Source organism: Hirundo rustica, chromosome 9, assembly GCF_015227805.2.
Source record: "Hirundo rustica isolate bHirRus1 chromosome 9, bHirRus1.pri.v3, whole genome shotgun sequence".
NCBI classification, from domain to species: Eukaryota; Metazoa; Chordata; class Aves; order Passeriformes; family Hirundinidae; genus Hirundo; species Hirundo rustica.
In genome coordinates, this window is record NC_053458.1 from 6,392,954 (window position 1) to 6,405,322 (window position 12,369).

Below are 12,369 nucleotides of genomic sequence, written 5' to 3' on the forward strand. Positions count from 1 at the left end.
CATGGAGATAAAAAATCCCTTGAATTGAACAAGGAAAGGGTGTGATTTGGGAAGTTAATTTTGTGTCGTGTCCTCAGAAATGCTTTACAGTGTATCAGTGTAATAGTGGACAAAAGCACATTAAGAACTTTCATAAATAGTTTTTTACCAATAAATCTGATACTAATACAAGTGTAGTTACTTTTTTTATTGCTGTTGCTCAAAATACTTCTTGTGCTACTTACATAACACTTCTGAAATTTGTGTCACCTTACATCTTTAATATTTTGTGATTTATTCAGACCAGATCATCAAAATAAAACCATTGTGTGTATATCTGTATATGTACATATATGTATATATTTAGGAGAGTATTAATTTTTCTTTGTGTTGTTTGGATTTTTGTGGTTTTTTTCTGAATATTGCCTTATTTTGAAATCTTTCCCTCCCACCTTTGAAATGGCATTGCTTTATTGCAACTTTATGATTTTAAGCAAAGATATGAAAATGTGGAAGAAAAATTTATTTTCACTGCTTTCCCTTGCTACAAAGTATTTTTTCAGTGCTGGCTCCTGGAATTCAGAATTGAGGAAAGGGACACATTATTCAATATTTTTCTAATTTAACTTCATAAGATATTAAATATATATAAAAGTATTAAAAAAAGGCTTTGAAGAAATTGCAACCTGTGTGTCTTGTCTTCTAATTTATACTATGGAGGGCACTTAATTTTACCAGGGCAACAGATGAGCACCAGCATTCTTCACTTGAAGTGAGAAATTGAGTTCCAAGAGTAAATAAAAACAAGATTGAAGGTTTAAATCCTCTACTAGGCTTTTTGAACTTATATACTCATTAAATGTTTATTGGAGTGGTGGGATTACGAAGGATTTGGGCAGCTTCATCAACTGGTATATACTTAATCACTAAGTAAAACACTACATTTGATAGAGTGTTTCTCACGATGCCACACTCAATCCATCTTAATGAAAACCGCTTCAAACTGATTTAATTTGAGAGCACTTGGCAGCTTGAGTGCTCAGAGATCTTGGCCTTTTCTTGACAAATTCTCAACGCTGTCCAGAGCAGAAGGTGTGCTCTACAGTTCATATCTAGTGAGACAGCCATCAGCTGTGCTTTAAATCTGTATTGTGGGTACTTTATACCTTAAAAAAAAAAAAAAAAAAAAAAAAAAAAAAAAAAAAAAAAAATCCCAGTGTATATAAACACAAAGCTTTTTTCCAGAAATATTTTAATTTGGGTGATTTTAAGAAAATTAACTTATGTCAGAATATGTGTTTTGAATGCAGAATATGAGTTCAATTTCTTTTTATGAAAATAGATGTTTCGTGTTAAATCTCGTTGTCCTTTCACGTGTTGGAAAGGATGGTAATTCATAGTTATTTAACAAAGTGTTGCTTGAAAAAGAAATACCTTGTAAAAAAAGTTGAGGTGTCTATCTGCTGTGTTTGAGCCATTAGCCAGTGAAGATTAACATACATGATGGGTATCTTTTAACCTTTGGGGCAGCTGCTGCCACAGCAATGCCAGTTTTTGGTAGGAGAGGTGGAATGAGGTCAAATGTAGCTCTGCTTTGATACCTGTATAACTCTTTACCACAAAAATACAATTCCCAAGATACAGAGCGTTGCTTTTAACAACCAGTGTCCTTGGCCATGAAATTCTCAGCTGCCTCCAGGGTGTTGTGTATTCATTTCCAAGGCTTGTTGTATATATGACAAGAAAATATTTTCAGTATTTCTTTTCATGGAGTCAGGAAGAGAAGGACAGAGGTTTATTAAATTAACAAGCTGGTTTTTGTGGAAGTCTTCCTCTGTCTATAGGAAAGAAGAGTTTCCCTGTCACTAGGTTTCTGAAGAATGAGCTCACTCTTGCTACAGAGCTGCACTGCCATAAGAATTGCTTCAGCAGATGCCATGGAAGAAATCCTATAATAGACATTTTTAACAAGGTGTTTGGGAGTGGTGTCTTTGTGTCTGAAAGCAGTTTGTGGGTGTCCTATGTTCTGAGACATCAGGGGGTTTAGCCTAATTTATGGTGGTATTGTTATTGGTACTGGATTTTAATTGCTGTATTTAAGCTTACTGAGTTATATATGTGAGTAATACAAAAGTAATTTCTTTTATTACAGCTTGTTTGTCTTTTCATTTTTATAGGTGGTTGCTACTCTTTTATTAAGAGAAAAAATAAAGACACTGCCTTTGCCTTTTCAGGAGCTCTTATCTTTATATACCTCTGTCAGCTCACCTCCTGCTCCTCTCTCAACCTTTCTGTCCACTGTCTTTTAATAAATATGTGAAACATCTCTCTTAGCACAGATTGGTATTGTCACCTCAATATATATTCCTGCATTCGGAAAATGAACCGTGTTTTTCTTCTCCTTGAATTCTGTCTTTTAGGTTCAATTTAGAGGCAGCACCATCCCTCTCACATATGTGTTCTTTATTTCCTGAATACCTAGAGCAAAGTGTGCTCCTTCCATGATTTGGTGTGTTCAAATAAAAGCTTTTTTTTTCCCCCCTTTTTCTTGGTGGTAGCATAATATTCCTTCATACAGGGCTTTCTGTAGCATCATTTTTATCTGTGTAACTCAGAAAAATGTCCCTTATTATTTCATCTAAGTAAGTTTATACTGAATTTATTACAGATTACACCTGGAGGAATTACCACTTCGCAGATTTTGATTAAACATAAATAACCTGACCGCTAATGTACATGGTCTGGTTGAAACTGGAGGTATAGAAGTATAATTCTAGGTTTTCAGGAAGAGTGAAGCAGCTGCACTGTGGTAAATACCAGTACATAAGCTCCAGTTACATCCCACGTTAGCCACCATTTTCTTTCCAGTCTTGCCTGATGTGCGTTAGCAGTTCTGTCCTTTAATTTGTAAATTGTTTCTGAATTTGTGGATAACTATTGTTTAGACATTCCTGCTGCAGCTTACCAGTTTAGTAGCTTCAGTGTTTGCCTACACACCCTTCATCTTTCACATCTGGAGGGTTGCTCCCGGGTATGGGTCTCTCCTCAGCATCCTCTGTATTTGATACTAAATAATGGATGTTTTTTGAACTTGTCTGCCTCACTCTACTTTTTCTCTTCTTTCAAAGCTTGTGATTGTAGATCTTTCCCGAGTTTGGCGTTAATTACTGGATATTATTTGCATTATGTAAGCTATCACTACAGGTGCAATTGATTGAAATGGAGATACAACGGTATAATAGGATCAAATAGCTGGAAGATGAAAGTAGACTAAATCAGGCTTTAGCACACCTTTACCTGGGAGAGTGGGTAGCTGTTTGAACACCTTACCATGGTTCCTGTGGGTTCTTCATCACTGATGGTTTTTGAGATGAGATGTTTTACTGAAAGGTGAAATTACAGAAGGATTAAACTAGGAGCTAGCTTGGGGATGTCTTATGCCATGTTTAATAAATAATATGGGATCAGAATTTTACAGGGATCACCTCACTCCTAATTTAGGAACCTGTGGGGTACAGTTTTTTTCAGATCTGTTCTACAAGGCTAGATAAAGTAGCTGTGTCCAAGGCTGATCCCACGAGCTCCAAGGTTGCCTTGGACACGTGGATCAGATTGTGCACTTCAAAGATTTAAAGAAGTGCAAATGTGTCTCTTTGTTTATGTGAATTAGTTCTCACTGCATAAAACCTGGAGGAAAAAATTAAGATTTTAATATGTTAGCCTACCAGTTTGACAGAACGTTCATGCCTCTAGCAGCTGTTACATCATGAACTTTTCTGTCTCAGTCATTACTTGAACTTGTAAACCTGAGATTCAAAAATAACCATTCAAGTCCGTGGTTTTGCTGACCCTTATGATTGCACTGCTGTTCCCATTCAAGTTCATATTCTTTTGAGTTATCTGGGTTATTCACAGTATTAGGAGCTGGCTGAGAAGCTTAGAAAACCCATTACCTACTGATGCCAGTTTAGTCACCTCGAGATCTGTGGGTTTTTTGCCTCTGTGACAACTTTTCCTTCAGCTTTCCATCAGTGACAACTTTTCTTCTAATTCTGTACCAAGTGTGTTAACTGCTCTGAAGCTTTAAAATGCCTGGTCTTCAGCATGCACACACTCTGAAAAATGCATCGCTTGGTGGCTTAAGTTCCATCAGGTATTCAGTGCTTAAAACCTTTCTGGTGTCCCATGCTTTTGTAGGGACTAGTAGAAGTTTTTCCCTGTTGTATTTTTTTTTTTTTAACTTGGTTAAAATTTCACGCTAAGTATATAACCTCTGAGTCACATTCTTGAAAAATCCAACACAGAGCAGTCTAGTGCTCCACTAGTAGGCTTCTTTTGTGGAATTTGAGACTGTTCAACAGTTTGGTAAGGCTGTTTTAATAGTTTGACTGAAAAATACCCAGTATTAGTCATAATGGAATCCTAGAATTTACTCTGACTTTTCAAAGGCTTGAAATAAACACAACCAAAGCTTGCTTATAAATATGTGCTGCCATGTGTTAGTAAAATAAACAAACATGAAAACAAACCCACACAGCAACAGCAACAAAAACAATCTTCTAGCTGTGAGCCTTTTGCAATCGTGCATTTTTCCAAGGGAAGAATGCCCCCAGCTTTCACAAATATTTTTTAAAATTACATTTTAGCGCTTCAGTTCCTCCTGCTACCTCTTTGCATTTATCATTGCAGTATGCCTGTGCCCACCCTTAACATTTTGGATGAAGTATAAGATTCAAGTACAGTCTTTATACGTGATGGAGTGTTTAGTCTTTGCATGGTGAGGTTTGTTGATGCAACAAAAATTACATTCCCTTGGGGAAGTAACTCAGTGTAAACCTCCATTGTATTTGTGCCTGTTCTGTTTACTAAAATTTGTCCCTAAATCTTTAAGCCTAAAACTGTACATATTTTGAAACATTCTGTTGTACGGAATCTCATATTTAACAGTTTCATGGGGGTTGTTTCTTTGGAAGTAAAAGTGTTTCTCAAGAGCCTTTTTTTCTGTCCGCTCCCAGTGAAAAGAGGAGAGCAAAGCCATCCGCTTACCACAAAGCAGTGCCACCACAAAGGAAAGATTAAGGGTTTAGAGAGAGGTCAATGTGGGTTTTTCTCTAACTAAACACTTTCCTAAAGTTTCCTTGTGGAAAAAATAATGAAGTCATCTCAGAGTTTTTAAAGAATTTTTATTTCTTTTTCACCGTCTGCATTCGCTTGTCTTCTCAGCATGGATGTTTAATCTTTCTAGGCTTTGTGAATTGGTCCAAATGAATATGTGGTGAGCTGTCTCTCTAGGAGCTAGAGGCTTATTCTAAGGCCCTAATCACTGAGTAAACACATCTTTGCCCTCCCTCTCTTACAACTGCTATATAATAGTCGAGATTCTAGCACAGTAACCTGGATATTGCAGGGATCGACGCTTTGAAATGCAGAATGGCTGATCCTCAAAAACAGACAGTGCCTGATCTTCCCCTGCCTCTTTCTTCTTTTTAAATTAAATATCACCACAGAAATGCTGTTTTATTGCATGATATTGTGCATCGGTGCCCTGGATTTTCAAGTTTAGTTTCAGTCAACATTGTTGGCTGCACTTATATGGATCTCTGCATGTTGGGCTTATTAATGGCCCTTCCTGGCACATGTGTACATGGTTCTGAAGAACAGTTAAATTAAATTAGACAAACGGTGATGCAAATTACTAATCCCTTTCCCAAAGTCGAATGTTCAAATGTTCCTTTTATAAACAGTCATTAAATTTTATCCAAAGTCAGTATATGAGGCAAGAGCCCCTACAGGGGTTTTTGCAAAGACAGCTTGTCTGAAAATTGCATCCCTTGTCTTGCTATATCAATACATATCAATATTTAGGGTTCAGTGTTACTTCTGATGAAGAGATTTGAAATTACTTTAAATAAAAGTCTGAAAATAGCACCACATCATCTCAGCAAATATGGTCAGGTACTATTTTAAAATAAGTAATTTATATGGGTATGGAGGGGAATGGAAAGCTGTAATTATCTGAATTATATTTATAATTCATTGAATGCCAGTTGCAGAATCACAGTCCATAGCTAGCTCATAGTCTCCCTGTATTTTTGCAGCCTGCTTTCCATATTTGCATGCACACAGACTTGCTTTCCAAAAGGTGGTCTGAGAATTTCATGGGGATGCAGCTGCTGGCAATGAAGTTCAAGTTTTACTTGATAGGGTTCTAGAAGAAGAGAACAGAATATTTTGTTTCAGGAGACCCTAGACACCATCTCAACATGTAGTGCCTTTTCAATTTGGCTACAGAGATGATGATAGCAATGCACTATCATTTTTTTCAAGTTGTTTATAACTGTTTTTTGTGGTAGATGCTGTCCAATCAAGATATGTGGTTCTTGTACAGGGAAGTGTTATTTTTGTTGAGCTGCAAACTAAAAAAATTCACTCATTTCTTAGGTCTGTTAATAAGGTTTTTGTTTTTCATTCATTGTTCTTTTCATGTTCTAAGCATATAATATATTGTATTTTAGTACTCACAATATTAGGAAGCATTGGGAATATTAAAAAATTTGCAGGAATGGACCATTTGACTTGAAATCTGCTGGTTATTTCTTGTGTGTGCATGTTGAGATACTTGTCACCCTTGATAAACCCCATAAGGGGTACTAACACACAATCTGCAGCAGCAACTTTAAATTTCTAAACTGCCTGAGGGACGAACTTTTCACTCATCTCTTGTCACATTTTTTCCAGAGAAAGCTTCTTGCTATCTACCTCCACCATGATGAAAGTGTACTAACCAACGTCTTCTGCTCGCAAATGCTTTGTGCTGAATCTATTGTCTCCTACCTGAGTCAGAACTTCATAACCTGGGCATGGGACATGACAAAAGAAGCAAACAGAGCAAGGTAAGACTCTAGGGACTCCGAGTGGAGCAGCTTTTCTCAGGGAAGGCCCTTGTCTCCGGCTATCAAATCTTTTGCTGCTCAATATCCGTTCGAGCTAAAGCTTCATGCTCGTTCTCAGCTGATCAGTGAAGCGGTGCTGGCTGACATTCATTGAGAATTGGACTGGCCTTGTGTTCATCACAAAGTGATTTCTTATTCCTGTGCAAGAAAAAGCAATTGCAGAAATTATTTCCTTTTTTTTCAGTTTATTTTCAAACATGATTCTCTATTCAAACTTGTGCCTTCACAGTTATGTATTGCAGTGCCATAATATTATATGGCATTAATAGTGTGTATGTTGGTGAGAACTGTCTGGGGTAATAACTATCGCTGTTAATGAAAATCTTATCAAAAAAATAACATTCATGTGATAAATTAGGATTAGGAACAGATTATGCAAAATGTTAAATGTTTGCAATTCATATAAACTTTTTTGAACTAGTTTTGTATTTTGGTTTTAATATAATAAAAGTTTTATATAATAAAAGCTATCTTATGTCTTAGAGAGATGATAATTATGCTGATGAGTAAAGAAATTAAAACTGGATTCCCCCTCCTTCTACAAATTTTGTAGATTACCAACAAATTTTCTTAGTATTATACTAAGGCCTCTCTCTTCTTTAGTTATTTATGAGTTGATCATGATCTACTGAAAATATTGTTATTATTATTGTTATTATTATTATTATTATTATTATTACATTTTAAAATCAGACTTGTTTCTTCTCTAACTTGGACCTTATTTCATAACCTTTATTTACCCAAAAGATGACTGATCATTTCTTGCCAGGATAACGTCCTATGTATATTACAATAAATAGAGTTATTCTAATTTTTGACTGAAAGATGCAACAGTCATTTGGCCTGGAATAAGGTTGCCACTTTACACAATTCCAGTGATTATAGAACAAGGAAAATTATACATTTATGTTTCTTTCTCTTGTGGATTATTACAATAGAGCATTTATGCATGTCTAGTATTCACTATGTAAATTATAGTTAATATTTCTTTACTGAGGTGACCTTAGAGAATGGAACAGTCTCTTTTTCTAATGTGCTTTTTAAATGACACTTGTGTTTCTCAGGAATTCCTCACTTGACCTTCTGCATTTTGTCATTGGAGGGGTCAGCGGCAATGTTTCTAGTTTAAGTTATTCTAGAGAAGTATCAAATGTTATGGAAAGAAGCAGTTGCAAAAAAGAGATTAAAAGTTTCTGAAAAAGAAAAAAAAGTAAGAGAGGAAAAAGAAACATCTAGGTTCTTTCATGGGACCAAATACATAGACTAGAAAGTTGCTTAAGTCTTTTGGTATTGGCATTCACGGGCAATAAGGAGCCTCCTCCTTTTCTTTTATCCCACAAGTTGGTGTGGAAGGAAACACTATTTCTAAACCATCTGTAGTGGCTAAGTTCAGCTGACTACCTGCTGTTCTATTGTCTGCTTTTCTATTTAATTCTCTAGTTTCTTTTATTTTACAATGACAAAAAATTGCAGTGTAGTTTCTTTTGAAAAACTGTGTTTGAGGGGTTTTTTATGACTAACGATCAACAGCCATGTAATTGCTTTGTTGTGTTTTACTAAAGAAATCTATTAAGTAGCACAACTTTGATACACTAGTAATAAGAGTTTGCAGGTTACACAGACACCTGTGGTGACCAAAGCGACAGAAGCTGCTTGTTAGAAAGAGCCTGTACAGCTGTGTCCTATTAACTCCTTATGACACTTCTTAAAACACAAAATAAAGGGCTTGTTTAAGGCTTTATAGCTGCTCTCAATGAACTCAGTCCCCGATTGTGCCGGACGATAGGGTTTTTAAGCCTTCATTTTATTTTTGCTTTCTGTTAACAACAACAAAGAAACTGTCATATTAACAGTGAGGTCAAAAAAATAGTGAGGGGTAAACAAGGCATGCTGGCTCGAATGAGAATGATTTCTCAGTTGTGTTTAGTGTCACATCCTGCTCCTTAGACTGCGATGTCTTCAGAGGGGGCACGATGCTGCCTTCTCCCTTTGCAAAGCGCCAGTGCACTGTGGGCACTCCCATAAATAAATAGTCGCTCCCTCTGTTCAGTCACCACCCTTCACGTGACACGGTGGCAGTGGTCTTGGAGCCCATTCTGTTCTGTATCCCTGTGAACACAGTTAAATGTAGCTTTTTATTTGAATGGTGAGAAGACAACAGCAACAATAGGGGGAACTGGGTTTTGCCTGCTGGTGTAGCCCAAGAGCAGCTCATTTGTACTCTTACAATTGCATTGTAAAAATGCTGCAAAAGCCAGGGTGGGACCGCAGGGGAATCAGGCTCACTTGATTTACAGCAGTCAGCAGGAACACCTCGATGTCAGTACTAAAAGACATGGTTTCATTTATGTTCCTTAATGGTATTAGAAAAGCAATGGCATGAATAAATTCAAACAGGTATAAAGACTTTTCTTGTATAAGCCAAAAAAATCTTCTGAATGTTCTGATCCACGGATGTCATTCTATTCCAAAATTAGTCCTAACAGTTGTTTCCGATTTTCTCATTAATGAAATGAGGGTCCATCCTGAACACTGTAGAACAAAACCAGCTCCAAAACCTTGTTGTTTTCCCCAACTTTTAATTGTTTCTCAGCTGACTCTTATACCAGAAAGTGCTTTAAAACCTACATTACTGTACAGTAGCACGTTTCTTCTGGAATCTCTCAATCTTCAATATCCATTCTAACAGATTGAAGAGAGTCTGTAGGAAGGAGTAAAATGCTGTGTGATCACTGGGTATCTGCAAGCAGTAGTGCAAGAGCATGAGCATTACAACTTTGGGAGTCAGATGTTAAAAAATTTCTTTCTGCAGCCACTCAGGACTGTTTCTTTGTCAAAATGAAGGCAAAGTCTAGTTTATACAGTTGAGGGGAAGTTTTGTTTTTTTTCTTCCATGGGTTTTAGTTGCTTCTGACATCAGGCTTGCAGTGAAGGGAGCGCTTATTTTGAGCGAGTGCTGAGATTATTAATTTTTTCATTAATCATAATGAAATTATAATAAAGGGAAAATAAAATAAAGGAGCCTTCATTTAGGAAAACAATGTGTTGCTTTTATAATGTTAAGGAACATACATGAAAAATTTATCTCCTACAGTTCAGACTTCAGTTTAGGGAGCAACTCTGAAATATTCTTGTGATCTGTTCCTGTCAAAGAAGGAAAAAGGCCACAAAGCTACACATATATCTCTAACTTTAGCTCCTGTTATCTTCCACTCAATTTGATGTGAATCATGAGCTTAAAAATCATAGTTTCGTTTCAATTGTTGGCAGTGAAGATTGCTGCCATGCCCCTTCAGACAGCAGAAATTTGGGGAGAGGTGTCAGAGTGCTGGCAGTTTGACTGCAGTGGTGCTGGCAGTTCTGGCCCTGCCATTTGGCCCAAGCACACACCTGCTTTGGGCCATCACTTGGGCTGAGCAATTCCTCAGGTTTCCAGAGGGATTCAGGGATAGAGAAGCCAGACATGAACAGCTCTAGTTCTGGCACTTTTTGACTTCAAAGAGTTGAGTCAATACTGTTGTTCTAATACAGTTATGTGCGTGAGAGTTGTATGTGTTTATGCAAACACATCCCTTAACCGGTTTTGTTAATTCATTAAGGTGCATTAATGTATTTATTTCCAGGAAAGATGTATAGTGATATATATATACACACACCTTATATTTGTACACGCAGCATTTACAAACACAGATAATGCACAGTATTTCCAGCACACATAGTGTTTGCCAAGCAAAGCCAAAACCATAGGGCAGTGACTCAAAAACCTGTAGCAGCTTTTTAGCTTTTGATACCATTGCCCTTGGGCACCGTATTTCGAGCCGTCGCCAATTTTGCGCTGATGACAGGTGCTTGTTAGTTTTAATGTTCAAATGATAGTTTTTCACTTTGCTTAAGCTTAGGAAAGAGTTAATTCACTAAAGTGCTTCTCAGCAGCAGGTTGTCTTCACCTGCAATTTCCGTCATCAAGTGATTAGCCATATTCACAGTTGCTGACCCTTAATTCTAACCTACTGAATGATGCATGCCTGGATGAAGACCAGTTGACCATATTACTCCAGCTCCCCAATCCCATTTGATCCTTCAGCAAATATATTGCAGGTGTGGGGTCTGTGAGGGTGAGAGGAGGTGAGTTAATTTCTCATTGCCTCTTCAGGAGTGGCCACAGATTCTGTACATGTTGCTTGCAAAACTGTTGGACGTGTTCTTTAGGCACTAAATCCTTAACAGGTTTCACAGAACAGTGTGAAAAGCTTTTCTATTGTATTCTGCAATTTTTTGTTTAATTTACTTTAATAGCAATACAGTGCCAGTCAATAAAAAAACAGGTCAGAAGTCTAATTAATGTTTTAAAAATAAAGGTTCTCAAACACCCGGCGAGTTTGTCATTTTCTGTAAGGTTTGTTTTGAGGAGGAAGAGGAAAGAAGGTGAGGAGGGAACCCTTCTGTTCCATGATTACATCCCACCCGCTCATTTTCTCCTTTTCTCCTTTGCTTTTGATTTTAGTGACGGTCTTAACAGAATGTCAAGATCAATTTGCAGCATGGTTTAACTCAAGGTTTGCATTCTGCCAGCAGCAATTGTCCTAACGAACAATGCCATGTGTTCTTGTAACTTCAGAAGCTTTTAGAAGGCTCATGGCAAGGGCAGCATCTAATGACTTTATTAGTGTAGGGTTTCAAAATGGACTCAGTAATTGTTCGCATCTCTTTGTCATTTACTCATAATTACTGCATAGTATTGTTCAGGGTTGCACTTGTGAATAGTTTCCTAATAGCACTAAAATGAAGAAAAAAAGGAAAAGGATAAAAGGTGATTGTCTCTTTAGATGGAGAACAAAACAGCCTGTATATAGATGATGGTTAAACTGTTTATTATACACCCACCAGAAAAGGTAAACTATCTCTGCTTAAATATTTATGTGCTTCAAGGTATTTCATGTTAGTAATCTAAAAATGCCCAAATTTGGAAAACTGAAAATCAGCAGAGAATGCATTTTGATCTGGTTGTGATTAAGAAGATATGGATGTCTATAATATCAAACTATAAATAGAAAGCAGCCTCTCTGATGTTATCAAGATTTTCAGTGCATCAGTTTATATGCCTTTAGCAGTGTTTTAAGGTCATCTGAGAAAAATAGTTTTTAAACCCAAGGAATTAATTAAACTGATAGATTTGTAAGCATATGTTTTAATTCCACACTCTAAAACAGAATCTCAAAGAATGTTCTACCCTGCTGTACTCAAACTACAACCTAGTAGATTAACCTTGTTGAACAGAAAAGGTGAAAAAATGAAACTTTTCTGTGTCCTGTGCAGAAGAGGTGAAGGCAGAAGAACAGGTGGTCAAGACAGATTTGTTGCACTGTTTTGGGGAAGGATCTGGTTGTATTCTCCTATTGCTTGGTTTTTTTGCTCTATTTGTTCAGTCTTTCCTCCA

General features: G+C 36.8%; 1 protein-coding gene across 4 annotated transcripts in view; it reads left to right on the top strand.

Annotated features, from left to right (window-relative positions):
• FAF1 (Fas associated factor 1) overlaps positions 1-12,369 on the top strand; it is a 155,200-nt gene that overhangs the window by 104,933 nt on the left and 37,898 nt on the right. For all 4 annotated transcript variants that reach the window (XM_040072650.2, XM_040072651.2, XM_040072654.2 and 1 more), the window contains one exon: positions 6,718-6,872. In XM_040072650.2, the coding sequence (XP_039928584.1) occupies positions 6,718-6,872 (155 nt within the window). The remainder of the gene's footprint in view (positions 1-6,717; positions 6,873-12,369) is intronic.